Consider the following 16,817-nt stretch of genomic DNA (forward strand, 5'->3'; position numbering starts at 1 on the left):
TTACAGAATGTATTTCTAAAACAGCTTCGGACAACGGAAACATCGGTTATTTGTGAAAGTTCCAACTCTCTGGGAGCATGACGATTTAGATGATCAAAACTTTCACAAACGCCAATTTTGACTGATTCAGACCTTTTCAGCGTATATCAGTTCAAGGCGAGTGTTTAAAGTTATGTGAAGTTTTGTTCCTTCGTTTATCTACTGCAGAATCTTGTGTCAAATATGAAGACATCTTAGCCAAATAGAATTTATGATAAATTGCCTTTAACATATTGTCTTTGATTTTTGTTGAAAAGAAATAATTGGCTAGAGTACACAACAATAACAGATAATCAAGTGACATTATTCCACGGGATAGAAAGTCTAAGGGCCCGTCTGAACTAAATACACTTCAATGACTTGAGGGAGGCAAAAATGTGCCACTTTAAAATAAATTTTTAAATTACCTACCACGAACTGCGAACTTCAGTCAAAGTATTCAGATTTCATTCAGATTTTTTATTATTTGCACTATTGCAAGAGGTTACTACAAATATTACAATACATTACAAATGTAAGAAAAAAAATAAAACAACAAATTACATAAATCATCAAAGATGAAATGTGCGCAGTGACCAAAGGAGCTTAGGCTTTTGAGTTGATCACTGCCACGTGTAACTAACGGGCGCAGACGTCACGCCGCCATCACTATGGAAACGAATCCAACAAAGTAGGTGATGGAACGGAATAGAACTCCTGAAATAGAATTATGGAATAGGGTTACGCAAAACCAAGAACCGTTGGACGGTTGGGGTGGGGGATTAGAGTTAAAACAAGAGGGGAGGGGAATAATTGGCTTCGTGGCAAAAAGGGTCGGATCTGCAACTGCCATAAACGGAACTTGTGCTCAAAATAGTTGATAGGTGCGCGATGAATCCTGGCTAATGTTTCTTCCAACGCAGAAACAATATTGAACATTTTCAACTGCAGCCAATTTTTAACTGATCTGACGATGTAGACTTTGCTTTGTTTTCTTTTGGTTTTCTTTTTTCTCGGCGGTGCCTGTGTGAGTCCCGAGGCATCTCAGGACTTCAGAAATGTCGCAACGGAAGTTCGGGATTGCGACGATATTGCCGGTAACTGATTCGTTTGTGTCTGTGGCGTTTGTACGTTGCCTTTTAGTTTTGCGGATAGATAGCGTTGCGTCAAAAAATTCCAATACCTGCCTGGTACGCGGCCGCAGCCAGGTCGCAAACTTCAGAGGAACTTTTTTCCGATTCTTCAGGGTATTAAGGCGTAAAGTGTTGCGGTGGCTGTTTGGCAATAACCTTAATAACTACTGCAATTTTTGGCACCAGTTTCGAGGAATTTCTTTAAATAGTCATGGTCAACAATGCGCACATGTTACATGTTCTGTGTCCTAAATGCAAAGTTTTATTGATCACACTGTCTTTAAGTAAGCGGTGGTATTAACATCCAAAAATTCGTAGAATTTTGTGGCTCCCTTTTTAGCTTAAAGTAAGCAATATGAGCCTGCGCGGTTCTTGATCAATACTACATCCATATTTAAGTGGCGTGTTATGTCCTTTGGTGCCGCTGTCAGGAGCGAAAACACAGCGTGATATTATTGTGGATTTTCTTCTATTGCAAAGACAAGTTTAATAGTTTAGCCTTTGATCTTTTCGCTTGCGGTATATGCTGTAAACACAGGCCGAGATAAAAAAGATCTGCGACTTTCCACTGATGCGTTGTTCAAATTGTTCCCATATTTTTGACAACTTTGTGGTCCTTACTTTTAACAATGTTGGCCGTCTTTCCTTCACTAATCAAATTCCTGTTTATTCTAGTTGGGAAGCAGCTGCGGGTCCAAAACTCTTCCAAGCTTTGTTTTTTGGTTGTCGTTAAGTTGCAAAAATATGATAGATACCAAGAAGACTTTTAGCACTTTTTAGAATAAGTGTTTGCGTATATGGAGATGACAAAAAGCCTCTTCCTAGGCAAGAGGAGGAGATATTCATACATTTTCTTCTTATATACTAAATCCTTTTAATCTGTGAATTGAGAGAATGCAGTATTATAGGTTGACCTTGGAATTTGAAGTTTATCCATTTGAAATCCTGAAGTGTGACTATTACAGATGAGAGGCCGCACTGATCAGTGCTTTCTTGTACTGCTGTTTATCATGCTGAATTCTATAGTAGATGGTTCGAAGTTTCTGTTCTCTGAATGAAATGTTCGAGGCAAAGAGCGACCTTCAAATAAAACAGACTGAACAGTATTTTTCTGTCGCCCAGTCCCTTAGTTTATTTTTGCTGGACTAACTTCTTATACTCAAGATACCGGTATGGTTTTTTTTTAATTACTGTAGAGAATTCCAAAACCCTTTCATTCAAATTAAAACTAATTTGTTATGGTCTTTCAGGTCTTATACAATCTTGCAAAATGTGTTTCTTATTAGCGAGTATTGTACTTTGCCTTGCTTTACTTTGCTCGTATTGCGCAGATGCTATTCAAAGCTTCAAATTTTAAATTCCATGTATATTTAGGTTTCCTTGTATTACCTTAAAAATGTACTTCCTTCGTCAATTTCCGGTGTTGTTGATCGGTTTTAATTCACTAAATGCGGTTTCTTGAAACTTTGGTTGAAGGTGATATTAATAGTCTCCTTGCCAATATTAGCTGGATTAGAAGTTCCAAGTCAAACTAAGTGTTATTCTCTTCGTCTAGAATGATTTAACTAAGTAGAACCCAGTTTGGGCACCGTGACAGAATTAGCTCAATCAGTATGGCAATGGAAATATGTGGAGCGAGGCTAGACCGGTTAGACTCTCGGTCTTACTGAGGAAGAAGGTAGTTGCGAACGGCTAGACTTCCACGTGGCTGAGATTACCAAGTAGAAAAGGTGGTGCCTTCTCCCATGAATTCGGAGATACAAAGACAGTGTCCTCCATTAGCAATTGTGTGCTAAATACATTGACACTTAAATAAAGTACGTCTTTTTGCTTCCATTATGTAAGCTACATTGATGTGTGTTGCGCCAAAGGGTATAGTATTTGACTTCTATTTGTATAGATAATAGCATGATTTGTAGTGATATTTGGCATAAATACCACGAGTGATATTTCAAAATTAATTTGAGACAATTTTGAAATATCACTAGTGGTATTTATGCCAAATATGCTGGTATTTCAAATTAAGCTGAAATACCAGTACTCTTAGCCAATCAAATTGAAGAAATTTCTCATGTAGTAGTATAAGCAGTGAAATGGGGTATACATTTTAGCTGCTTAGGTCACTGGAAAAGCGTCAGGTGTTGTGCTCTCTTTGCCCAGGGTCTGGAATAATGTTTTTTGTCCTTTGTCCTTTGCGAACAGCGGTCCAGATCTGAAATAGGGTAGGGAAAATCACACATTTTGGTCTGAAATAGAGTTAGAAATTCGGGAAGCGTACCTCACACTCCCACCCTCACCTTCATAACCGCCACCAGCAGGAGTAAAGCATTTCACTTTCTTTGACGATAAACAAAGGTTTGCTCAAATTCGAGACGTCAATCATCAATCTTTAAAACAATTAATATAATACAAAGAGTTGTGTACGAACTGTTTTCTTTAAAACTGAAAGTAATTTGTATTGAAGTAATAACTTTGAGGGTGTTAAATGAAGTGTGACCATTTCAATTGAAAGCTATTTAGCAAGGTAATACTATTGTGCTAAATACAAGTCATCTCGTTTTGTGTATGAAATACTGAAATGTGACCATTTAAATGAAAGCCAGAGCAGTATTTTCCTGTAATGCTGTTTGTTGTACTGCACACGGTACTTGCGGACGACAACAGGAGCCCGCAATCTTAATCTCCAGGCCCCAGTTGTTCAAACGGTGGATAGCGTTATCCGAAGGATAAATCTCTATCCACTGGATAGTGCAATTGGTTTCCCAAATATTTATCCGCTAGGTAATGATTTATCCGGTAGATAGCGCTATCCAACGTTTGAACAACCGGGGACTGGTTGCCATTACGCATTTACAACACGTGTGTATCCAGCTTCGTTTGGCCATCCACTAAGAATGAATGAAATGCACAGAACGCTCTCTGATCAAGGCGTGTTTTGACCATCTATCACTGATATGAAACTAACGTAAAGCAAAGCGTTGGAGCAAGAGCGTTTTGACCTTCGGTCGTTGTCGCCCGCTCTCTGTAACCTTTGGTTATTACTTGTATTAACGTTGAAGTGTGTAAATGTAATACCGAAGTGAGACCATTTTAACTAGTGAACGCTACCGAGCTATACTTTCCTGTGCTACTGTTTATTTTGCTGTCTAACTTGGTTCGACGTCTTGCGTCTCTGGGTGAAGTTCTAAGTCCATGTATTAATTCAACAAATTCTTGGTTTGCAATCACGTGACAAGGCAGGCGGAAATATTAGTTCACAGAATAATAAAGCGTTTTTGCATGACGTCACGGCGGCCATATTGGTTTTCCAAACTGAACAATGAAACGGCGACCATGTTGTTGTTCCAAACCAATCCTGTGGGAGTTGAACTCTTTTCTTATGTAAACGTTTTCTTTTGTTCGAATAAATGTGCATCAAAGGCTGGCCACGTAAATGAAACGCTTTATACCATTTTTTTCTTTTTTTTCGCAGAATTTGTATGAAAACAGAAATTAAGCTCCCCGGCAGCGAAGGAAAACCTTTTTTTTTTTTTGCCAACCGACATAGCCGCCGTGACGTTAGTTGGAATAGTCGGTTAACATTTTAGTCCTAGCACAAAGGGCGAGAAGATTTTTTACTTTAACTTTCTAACCTATGGGTGGAATGCTATGATGTTACCATTCAAATGAAACCCTTTTGTAGAACTTTTCAAATATTCCATTTAAATCTTTAAATGGTACGAAAAGAAAATTTGATTTTTTTTTTTTGAATTGTTTACTTTGCCCACTTTTAGAAATGTGGACACAACATCTGGAAGATAGTCTTCGTTCTGTTAGTCGAGAGGGTTGTAACTTAGGAGTTGGTGGCTAAATTTGTTGATCACTTTATAAAAGCTTCCCATATTGTGATATTAGTTGTTTTCGTTTTGTTTTGTGTCGGCTGTCTGATTTTGTCTGCCCAAGCTAACATTTGAGTCTGGCAAACATGACGGGAACAGTCAACTCAATATATAAACTCTTCTGTTCTTTCTGTTTCTGGGCGTTCCTGGGAATAAATGTATTTTTATTTTGCTCTTACATGAATTATCTTATCTTGAAGCGCTTTTAAGCTCATTGAGAATATAGCTAGGTGATGTTACAATTTCGTCTCCGATGTAATTTAGTAAACACTTCTTAAGAGGTTCGAATGATGGTGCCTTATATTGCATACCCTAAAAAGGTGTGCCAATCACAAGAAATCCTTACGTGTTGTGTTGCATGCAGTCTTTGTGTTCTTTAGGAGGTTTTACGTTACCCCTGCAAAAGCCAACAACTCATTTGCACTTACGATTTCAATTTAGTGGCCACCGTTGGCCGTTTCTACGATGACGTCACTTTACTGCAAAAACCAGAATTCTTTTGGTTCTTGCTTTTTTATGTTAATTTGTTACTTCCATCAGAGTTTGAGTAACAACAGCCCAAATTTCAGCTAGGTGACAATAAACTTGAGGATTCTAGTAGCAGTAGACAAAAGTTAATTGCCTACGTAAGATCTCATCCACAAAGAGAGTTAGAACTGTTACACAGGGCGCATGTACAGGCATCCACAGACTCAAAACAGAACCACCGTATACAGCACAATAAACAGCATACCAGAGGAAAGTATTGCTCAGGAACTTTCATTTGAATCGCACACTTCAGGATTTCATCCACAGATTCAAAAGTTAGAACTACCTTGTGCAGCATAAAGACAGCACCTCGGGAACGTACTTCTCGGTAGCTTTCATTTGAATGGTCACACTTTAGAATTTCATACAAAGAGACCCGAACCTTAGAACGACTTTTTACAGCGTAACAAACAATACCCCAATCTGTAGCTCTCATAATTTTGAACGATTAAACGGTCGCTCGATTTTTGCCTATTGGCTCGATAAACGATAAAAAATTTCATTATCTGTTGACAAAAGGGATGTAAATTGTTGTGCTTGTGAATTTTTATAGGCCGTTTTTACATATCGTCACGTCCGTCATATTGATTTCCCAAACAATGAAAGGGTGCCCACGTAGCCAGTTTTGTGAGAGTTGAACCTTCTTCTCATGTAAATACTTTTTTCATTCCAACAAATTTCACAGTCGCTAGCCACGTGAATGAAGATGCTTGTTATATCCTTCTTTGTTAATAGAATACCAAACAGACAGACGACTGAAGCATCGGAAATCGTTAACGTTAATATTCTTCTAGTTGAAAGATCGAATTCTCATAACCATGTCGAAAGTAACTATATACTCATCGATTAGAAGAAATTATACTCTCATATTGGTCGGCTTGAGTAAAGACTTATGGTTAAGAGATACGTTGGTGATATTGTAGTCTCAGGCGCTAAGTGACATTTTAAGAAGGTATTGATGCTTGTTCGGTTTATTGCTTATAAGGGAACTTAATAATATTAGTTTGTGAAAGTAATCTTACCGAGATTACAATCTTTGAAGCCTACTAGAGGTTTCTGCCTTGCACCAGTTAATCCAGATTCAACTTGAATGTGGACTTATTTTTTCTAGAACTTTCATTTGTTAAGTCCGATTTGTGGGATTTCACGTAAATGAATGTATCCGATTTTTAGCGACAGTAAGAAAGTCAATGATAAATGAATGATATGTGTGGAGTAAAGAATTCAGAAAAAATCAGAGTTCCAGATGGGAATTTAAACCACGACTTTCCAGACACTAGTCGGATGCTCTAGCCACTGAGCTACGGGGAATTACACGTCAGTTGTGGGCTGTCTTGACCATTGCATCGCGCAGTCAGATTTTGTCAAATAAACACTCGCATTAACTGCACCACGCAATCACGAATATCCTCTCTAAGAGAACTAGATAATTATGGAATTATATGTGGAGAGAAGAACTCAAAAAAAAGTTCTGAGTTCCCGATGGAAATTGAAACCACGACCTTCGAAAGTCAAAATCGTTTTCATTGTAAATTATCTTTTAAAATGTTGTCTAATTTGGTTAAAAAATCTACGCAATGGAATTCAAATTCTAAAGTACACAAGTTTGTCCCAGTAAGACACACGTTTACGACAATTTTCCTTACCGCAAGAACATATCCAACTTTGGTATTTCCGCAAAGGGTTCCTTCCTTCCCGTTTTCCAGTCTTTTCAAGTATCCTTTTCGTTAACAGTAATATTATTGTACACAACAATTTGTGAGCGCGTTGAAAATGAGGTAATTTTGGGATGATGTAGATGGTACGATGTAGCAACTTTTAGTAACTTTAATCTATGCTCGTTTGAAAATGTTAGCTCTCTCGCTTTAGACGTGAAACCCGTTCGGAACGACTCAAAGTTTTCGTCTTAGAAAGGTGCCCCCCTTGTAGACAGATTTAATTCTGAGGAAATTGACTAAAGGACATTTATTTAGATTCCAACTCTAGATATCCGTCAAGAGCGAGTTGGATTTAAATGAATTTCATGAAGTTGAAAGTGCTAAGCCATTTTAAGTGGCCAAACGAACATAGTCTCCTCACGTTTTGCTTACAGACCCGGAGCTGTTTATCTTTTAACTAGTTTGATCCAAGTTTTGAGGAAGCCCTTGTTTTGGCACCTCTGGTTGATTAATCCTTTTTTTTTTTTCATCGAGTTTTACTTTTGCTTATGCAGACTGAGGAGTTTTGTGGATTTAACCTACCTTCATTCGTTGAGTTTCTAGAAGATTGTACACTTTCCTAAAATCACTAGAAACGTTTACCCTAGCTCATGCCAAGATTTTACACTTAAAACTATTTGCATAATTAGTTATTATCAAACGCCAATAATGTCTTAAGGTGGGGTACAAAGATAATTTACCAGGGCCAAAATAATTAAGCTATTGGAAGCGGCCGTAAACTTCGTCCCATTAAACCGGTCTAAATTTAACTCGCTCTTGACCACAGATAGCAGATATTTGCTTTGAAGGCAATTGCCACGGAGTTACAGTTCAGTAGTTATCGCACTTCGGCATCAATGACGTAGAAGGCCCGAACTCGATTTTTTGTATTATATATTCGCCTGTCTGCCGTAAATAGCTCGTCGATATTGCCCCGTCACATTGCTCAGTTTCCGGAAATGTTATTCAAATATCTTTAAGTTTGTAATTCGTATTTGCTATTAAAGTCGATAGCGAGGTTTGCCGTTTTCAGTTAGCTCAGACCACGACCATCTCAAGACATGGATGCCAAACTCGTAGTTCTTGGAAAAGTCCTCAGATACTGCAATGAAAACAAGGCCTTGTCGTCCGTTCTGGTTTTCATCGCGGCGACGAACGTTTTAGCTTTGCTTTCGCCGGTTTTCGAGCCTCCTTGCGTTTCGTGCACTCTAACAAGGACTTTCTCAGAGTTTGGAGGGTGTTCTAACAATGCGGTCCCGTTTATGAAGGTAGGAGTTTGTTGATAATTTGAAGTGGTAATTTTGTTTTCGCGAAATCTCAAGTTCTTTTGCCGGTCGCCGCTAGCACACTCGTCATTTTTGGCGCGAAGACTGCGGCTACCTTTGGATCTCCAATGGCCGCCTTTACCATCAAGCATTCTTTCAAAATATTTTAACAACCAAGTGAATTTGCCTTCGTCGTATTGCATGTTAAGTGCCAAGTTTTTGGAAGTAAATATTCCTTTTTTTTTTTCGCTCAATGCTGCCGGTATTTACATTGACTGAGCTTATTTATGTATTTTCTTTTCTTTCCTTTTTTCTTCTCTGTTTTTGCTTCGCCATATATCACATGGTAATTGAGTAATCCTGCTCGTTAAACGTATCGTTATCGTGTTATACAAGCGCACGTGTAATAATATCGTTAAACGCGTCTTTCTTTTTCGCATCTTCATGGTCAATCGCCAGCCTAGAACAGGGGGGTTATACAAAATATTTTTCCTTTTTACTCTTTTATCGAGTTTCAGGCTTTCTACGATGCTTTTTTTAAATTATCAATCAACATCCTATTTTTTTTCCTGAAATAATCTAACACTGTTACAGCTTTATTTATAACGTGCACCGAGCTGTCTACCGTAGAAGAAAAAACTAGAGCTAATTTTCAATGGGTGCGAGAACAAAAATCATAACTCTAGCTCTATACGGTGATATAGTGACTGTCCTTTCTATTAATTCCAAATACTCATCTTCGTTGTAACTGCATAGGTGTGATCCCAAAAAAATGCCTCAGTATCAGTCGTCAGGAAAAAAAAAAATAGCAAAAAAGTGTATAAACAACCTATTGATTTTATTATTGACATTTAAAACACACTTCAAGTCATAATTGTTGCACGTGAAGCCGTATCGATTACATAATAGTTAAGTTCAGTGAGGTTATCAGTTTAATCCATACGTGCCGAGGAGAAAACACTTTGTTTAGCATATAATTCTTAAATTTCGATAAAATGACAAACTGCCCAATCAAGTTTCGTGAAATAGCATTCTAAAACGTTTTACATTTTTTAAAACATTATCAATAGTGTTTGCTCGACTGACTCCAGAAAAAATACTTTATGCATTAAAATTCGCCGCAAACCCAGAATTCATTACTAGGACAGGGCGAGGCTCGTTGTAAGATAAATTGTTAAATTGCTGTGTTACTTTTCTGGCGTATTTTCACTTTAATACTGCATGAAATACTTTATACACAATCTCAACACCGTTCATTCACAAAAATCGACCTTTTATGGTTTTGTTTTTTTCCCTAAAAACAATGAGTCAATATTTAGGTTTTGCACGTAAAATAATTCTTGTCCGGGAGAGAGGGCGTGGGTTTCTTTTGTACTTAAGTGTGAATTACTTAATATTGATTCCTTGTTTTTTTCGTAACATAAAAGTTATAAGTTATACGTTCATCTCGTTTGGGAAACGTCTTATGCAAATTAAAACAACGCGCCTTTTTTTTTCGAAAGGACCCTTATGACGTTTGAATGTCAATAACACCTAGGTTTAAAACTGTGAACTATTATGTTGTGGTTATAGTTTCAGAGTCGATAACGTCATTTCTCTTTACTTAAATTTTTGGGCCTTTGTTTCTGCGATATTGCTTGTTAGAATTTAACTCCATCATTCTTTGCAAGGATTAGTTTTAGAATATTTATCTGGCACTTTCCTGTGGGAACTAGCCTGCAGAATTAATTATTTTCTGAGCTCCAAATCAAGAGTGGTTTTTTAAAAACACGTGCTTTGTCGCATTGCAAAGGAGTGTTTCGTAAGCGGTTTTCTCATAATGCAAAGCCCGAGGAATTTTATTGCTTACTTTAGAGACTCGTTGCTCATTGAAAGCAAACATATTCAGCATATTTGGGATCAATTTATTCTTAGATTTAAATATAATTTATTTTTACGAGTCATAGTCTTCGAGGCATTTTTGCACTGTCGCAATCATGTCCATTGCTCCCATAGTCATTGAACGCATTCTCAGAACTAACTGCAGCTGTTCGCCTTAACGAATTCTCTGATTTTTAGCAACGGTAATTTACACCCAACAGATTATGCCGTAGTTTAAGAGTTCCAGCCGCACTTAGGGATGTTTACGTTGTGTTTGTGCTTTTAAACGCCGGATTACTCCACGACATCTAAATAGTTTTCGCCTTCTTTCACAGGCCGGGTCACCCCGCACACCAAGAAGTCCCAAGGCACAGAGAATGGAGGATTCCCCTTCGAGGGACATCTTTGGAAAACCGCCAGTAGCCCCAGTGAATGCTGAGCCTACACTGAATTCAAGCCCTGCGCATGCGCCGTTGAGTGGAGTTGATGGTGACATTAAACAAGCATTTGGTGACCGTTCTGCTGGTAGAAATTTGAGAGATGACTTGCTTATGGCTGCTGATAATGTCACAAGTGCTATGTCTTCACTCGTAAAGGAGCTTAACTCAGGTAAATATGTCCACGCGAGTCTTTTAAGTAAACGCTTTCTTATGCATGGAGGCAGCGTGACCGGGCAGTTAGAGCACTGGACTTGCACTCGGGAAGTCCCGAGTTTTTTCTATCCCTCTCTAGCTGAATTTTTTCCATGGCGGTCCAGAGTTGAAATCCTCGGCCACGCCTGTAATTAGCAACTGGTTCGTCTCTCACCAGTTGGAATTCTTAACCCTTTTGAGTTCAATTTAATCATTGTTTCAGTCACTGATTTGCTCAGCCCCACTTGCCTTACTCATTGCCGAGAGTAAATAATCTATTGTATGCGTTTTCAAATTAAACCTGGCTCGTTTGGACACGACCGAGGAGCTCTGAAGAACTCGTTAATGATACGTATTTATACGTTCTAACATCAAATAGGAAGAAGTCTGTTATCGGAATTCCTCCTCCCTTGGGAAATTTAGAAGGATCATGGTCGTTTCCATCGGTAAAAACGAGATCGATAACATAGTATGAACCATTTATTTATTTATTCATTTATTTACCTATTCATTTATTCTTGTCTTCAACAGAAGATGAAGACGATGGTGTAAATGACCGCAGTTATCTTTCAAATGGTAAAACAAATGACACAGATTTGGATGCGCTGGAACAACAAGTTAACCAGATTCGCCAGTCGCTAGAATCTCAAGAGGAGAGAGCTAAGACAGGTCTGTCAAACGGTGACGTCACAATGACAGGACCTTCAGAAAAGGTCATCAGCCACGGTCCGAGTAGAAACGGAAAAAACCCGAAGGGCCGTCGGGCAGGTTCGGATACGGACACTGACGACGATGACACTCTCAAGCGCCGAGGAGACAATAAGAGCTCTTCACGCACACAGATGACCGACGACGAGAGCTACATCCAAACAGACGATGACGAAGGCACACTCCGAACAGACGACGAAGATATGGAATGGCAAGAGGCAATCAAGCGATGGGTCAATCGTTAGACGCTCGAAGAGAATGAATAGATGGTCGTATATATATCAGAGATGATCTTAGATTATTTTTGTATTTGTCATTTGCAATTTTTAGTCAGGTCCTTGTTGGGGACTGGTGATTTACGGACAGCCGTGGCAATCGCGAAAAATAGTCCCGGTGAGGAGACGGTGATAACCACTAAGGACCAGTTATCATATCATTGAAGATTCGCTAACGAACTGCAATTAGTTCAATCATGAAACGTTCATTTATATAGTTTATCTACGGACAGAACAATATTGTTTGAATAGCAAGTTGCCCAGGTGAATTACCTTGTTACTACATGTATTTTCGGGGCATCTGAGATCAGGAGAAGAACAATTTAAGGCTCTAGTAAGCCGAATCGCTGCGCTTTTCATTGGCATTGGAGAGCTAACAGTATTTTCTTGTGGTGCTGTAGTCGCGTAGATAAGATTATTTTTGACCACGTTAGTAGTACGTCATTATCATGTGATTTTTGCTTTGAAGTGGTGCGCAAAAGAATTAAAGATGTTTTTCCTGGAGCAGTCCTCTTTCGTCAGTTATTGCAACCTTTCACGCATTGTTCATTGACCAATTAAGCATGAGGTCAAACTGAATGCATTGCTCAAGCTCATTTTTGCGTTCTTATGGACCAAAACGAAAAGTCGAGGTCAATAAAAACGCAAACAAGGAGGCCAATATCCATCCATCTTGAACGAAAAAGCTTGGTCAATTAAAGATTTGTCATAATCGCCATTTGCACTTTGCACATCTCCCATAGTACACCTTTTTTGTACCCCCCCCCCCCCCCGAAAACAATTAGCATAAGGACTGTTTTGAGACGACTAAGGGACCGGTCATTATTTATCGCCGGGAGGGCGGAGAATTTTGGGGGGGAATCACTTGATTTTTAGGAGAACGAAAGGGGGGATCAGTCGTAACTGAGAACCCAAAAGGGGAGATCACTGAAAACGTTCGAAGGATTCAGAGGGGGGACCACTCAAATTTGCCTAGAAAATGAAGACATCAAATATTATTAGGGGGGATCTTTCCAGTGAAGTAACATATAAAAGGGGGATCGGCTAAATTTCACCTTGTTTAGCCCCAAATCCTCCGCCCGCTCCCCACCCCCCCCCCACCCCCCCCTTCAGGCGATAAATAACAACCGGTCCCTTAAATACCCAGGAGGAAATTGGAAACAATGCTTATGCATATGGTGAATGGCTAAAAGAGGATATTACACGGTGGCGCGAAGATATGAATTTTGTTTAATAGTGGCAAAACATTATTTTACGAACGAGCGCAGCGAGTGAGTAAAATATTGTTTTTGCCAAGAGAAAATAACATTCATATCTTCAAGCCGCCGTGTAATGTTCTTTTTATTATATAGACAAAAAGACATCGATAAAATAATAGAGGGGAAATTACCGAAATTACGTCATCAATAAACTCACGTGTGAGAATATGGAAAATAAACCACTCGGGTCCCGGATGTAGTTTTTATGAATTTTACGCGTGGTATATTTTCCAGTAAAACACTCGTGTCTATATAATAAAACTTTTTCTTGTGCGACTAACGCGGTACTAACCCCGAAGTGGCAAGATGGGCGGCCCATGTTTGTTGGTGGTTCCTTTTTGCTTTCAAGAACTGTGCAAAAGTAGAAACAGAGACACTAATGGAAAGCTCCTTTATTTCTAGCCAGCTAGTACTATCTTGTAGTCTCTTTAAATTTTCTGCGCCTTTTAAGGGCCTAATGCTCTTTGATACCCAGACAACTATATTTGAAATCTCTACTCCTTCGGGCAAATAATCAGGTAACTTTCGATAAGGTCTTAGGGCCTGTTTACATGGAGGTGGGAAACCCTAGGTAGGTGAGGTAGCCTGCTTCGTTGGGGTAACCCGCCTGTCCATATAATCTCTGATTTTAATGTGATCACGTTTACATGTTAGGAGGGGTAACCCGCCATATATGGTTACCTCACCTGCCTGGGGTCCCCCACCCTTCATGTAAACAGGCCCTTAATTCCAGTCTCATCATTGTTGCGAAGCATCATTTCCTGACAAAAATTTCAACTCTCAAACAAGGCCAGTTGTCGCTGTCTTCGGGAAGAAACCTAACATATCTGGCTTCAACGTCGTTCTTAAGATCATTCTGTACCACGCTATCTCGATCTACGTTCCCTGTGAATACCTGCGATTTTAGACAAAACCGTGAGATGAGTTTAACTTAAACAACAACAAAATGTCCAGTTCCAAATTTGTACATCTCCCATAATACACCTTGTTTGCCCCAAAATATTTTTTGTTTTTGTGTTTCGTTTCTCCTGGGTATTTCAGTGGTCCCAAGAGAAATTGAAAACAATGCTTATGCAAAATTTGGCGGGGCAAACAAGATGTAAAATGGGCGAATTGCTTCTTTAACTTTTTATGTGGCTTCCCCAGCGGGGAAGGAGTGGGGAACTAGGTGGAGGGAGGAGGGGGAGGGTGGGGGAGGAGTTTTGGTGGGCTGTTACTTGATAAAGTTTTATACAGGGAGGATCCGCCCCAAGGTCCAACCCCTTACCCTTCATAAACCATTTTTGACAGAAAAAGTACCCCTGTGGTCCACTTTTTATTAACAACTGACCCATTTTACATACCTACAATAGTTTGCATCCCTTTTAACTGCTGTACATGCTTTGTCTTTTTAATATAAATAAATACTTTTGACAGCCATAAAATATCTCTGTTAGTCCCTTTGAGCTTTTTTACAGAGAGAATTGACAGGTTTCTGTACCCTTTCAACCGACCCCCTGCTTCAACTAGTGAAATGTCTACCCTTTCATATACCTGAAGTATATCCCTTTTGGAGCGGAGCCTCCTGGTATAGCCCATTCATTATAGGGGGTATCCCCGGGATCTCGGAGTACCCCCGGGATCTGGGAGTACCCCTGGGACTTGGGAGTACGCCCTGGATCTGGGAGTACCCCAGTGATCAGGGAGTAACCCAGGGATCTGGGAGTACCCGGGGATCTGGGAGTATCCCAGGGATCTGGGATGGCCGCCTTTTCTCGTTACTTAAGCTATCTATCACAAAAATGCTTCCCTACCCCCTCACCCTTAGTCTGAAATGTCATTACGTCTCTTCGCCCGACCACCCCACACTCCCCCTCCCGCCCCCTTGCCCCCCAACGGGTAGTCTCTCTCGCCTTGCTACCTGGTGGGGCGAAGAGACGGATGACAATTAAGACTTCCTCACCCTTATTCCACATTCTCGATTCTGAATTAGATTCTCACCTTGGGGCTGTTGCCATTTTCCATGTAGAAGTCGTAGCTGTCTCCATACATAGAAAACTGAAGTTTGTAAGAATTTGTCCAATAATCACCTATCCTTTGTCCTTGTGTGGCTACTCCGCAAACAAAATACATCTGACCCATATCAACTTGAAGATAGTCTGTCTTGTCATCTCGAGTACTCGCACACCACGCGCCATCTCCTCTCGTTTCTTCCAGTCGGCCAAAGAATGGAGATTCATCCTCATAGTAGTACGTACTCGCTTTCATTCTGTTATTTGGTATCGTGTTGACGTTACTCACCCCGAGTGCTTTGCATGCTGTAAAGGAACAACGAGCATTAGACCTAGCACCTGAGAAGTTAGACTACGATGAGTCCCTCATTTTCCCTCAGGGAAAGTAAAGCGAGCGAAACGCGAGCGCGAGTGAAATCGCCCCACTCAAGAAAGACGAGACACGGCGGGGAGGGAGAGGTTTATCACCCGCGCTCGCGTTTCCATCGTTCTAATGGCAGTCTACTGAGAAGTCGCCATAGACACCTTTGTTTTGGGGCATTAAAACGAGTTGACTTTTGACTTACAAGACCGCAAGGCGCAAGCTCTCCGGCAAGTGCTTTATATTTCAGTACATGACTTTGCCTCTTATTTGACATTCCGTGTTTGTTTCCGACTGTTTCTACCTATATTCTATCGGGGCGCAAGTTTAGATGGCAGTAAATTCTCTATAACCATGAATATGCATGTACTGACCGATAATATGCCTCTTTTCGGACACAAATTTAGGTAACATTAATAGATTCTCTGATGTTCTCACTGCATACACAATAGGGAGCTTTAGGAACGACGACGGCGACGGCAGCGAGAACGTTACAAAAGCAATGGGTTTAGACTGGCAAAACAACAACTTTGCACGTGCATCACACTTTTTTGTACATTTCTTTGTGGTCCCTGCACGACTACGACGTGAAAATGCCTAATTTCACGTTTTATGGAGGACGTAAACAAGCGACAACGAATTGTTCTTTCTTTTTCAAAACCTGAGTGTGGTCCCCAAGAAATTAGCTCCAGGGAGATTCTCTTACATTTGACATCGACAGCGCGAATTAATTTAAAAAGTGACGTTTTCGCTGCCGTCGCTGTCGTCAGTGCTAAAGCTCCCTAATTGGCCCGTGACGCAGCTCCTGACGCGAGATATAAGAAACTCCTTTTAAATTCTGTCTTGTGTTGGGCCTGCGCGCTGGTGGCATGATGCATTGCGGCCCTTGGTTAGAATTACTTGGTTCAGGCCAGTTCAACGGAGTTCAGTGGAAGTGATTTCAAAGATTCACTGTGGTTTCAACCGCCACCAGCCGCTTTTGAAGAGCTTATCTGTGACCCCACGTTTTGCCTTTTCTGTCTACCAATGTTTCACCGGTCCCTCCAAAGGTAATTTCTTCGTTATCGCTCGCTCTGCGTCTGGTTGGGTTCGTGTTCGTGTTTTATTGTTGGAATTTGTATCAACTTTTTTTTTCGTCTTGTACCCACCCTAGTTTCGCTTGTTTGCTCCGTTTGTTCACTTTCTGCCTTGTTTTTATCGAGTTGGTTTCTA

General features: G+C 40.1%; 2 protein-coding genes and 1 long non-coding RNA gene across 3 annotated transcripts in view; 1 reads left to right on the forward strand and 2 right to left on the reverse strand.

Moving 5' to 3' along the window:
* Positions 1–12,498, forward strand: part of LOC140944443 (dystrobrevin alpha-like) — a 40,032-nt gene extending 27,534 nt beyond the window's left edge. The window contains exons 19-20 of the mRNA XM_073393589.1: positions 10,715–10,988; positions 11,543–12,498. Of these exons, the coding sequence (XP_073249690.1) occupies positions 10,715–10,988; positions 11,543–11,964 (696 nt within the window). The 3' untranslated portion in view covers positions 11,965–12,498. The remainder of the gene's footprint in view (positions 1–10,714; positions 10,989–11,542) is intronic.
* LOC140944457 (uncharacterized) lies at positions 478–3,016 on the reverse strand. Its single transcript, XR_012166696.1, has 2 exons — positions 2,541–3,016; positions 478–735 (listed from the first exon to the last, which is right to left on the reverse strand). It is a non-coding gene; the product is annotated as an uncharacterized lncRNA (long non-coding RNA).
* Positions 12,499–13,951: 1,453 nt separating the features above from the next.
* Positions 13,952–15,500, reverse strand: LOC140944680 (retinoschisin-like). Its single transcript, XM_073393833.1, has 2 exons — positions 15,234–15,500; positions 13,952–14,148 (listed from the first exon to the last, which is right to left on the reverse strand). The coding sequence occupies exons 1-2, from the start codon at positions 15,498–15,500 to the stop codon at positions 14,008–14,010; spliced, it is 408 nt and encodes a 135-aa protein (XP_073249934.1). The 3' UTR covers positions 13,952–14,007.
* Positions 15,501–16,817: the final 1,317 nt, after the last annotated feature.

This window comes from Porites lutea, chromosome 1 (genome assembly GCF_958299795.1).
Source record: "Porites lutea chromosome 1, jaPorLute2.1, whole genome shotgun sequence".
Classification (NCBI taxonomy): Eukaryota; Metazoa; Cnidaria; class Anthozoa; order Scleractinia; family Poritidae; genus Porites; species Porites lutea.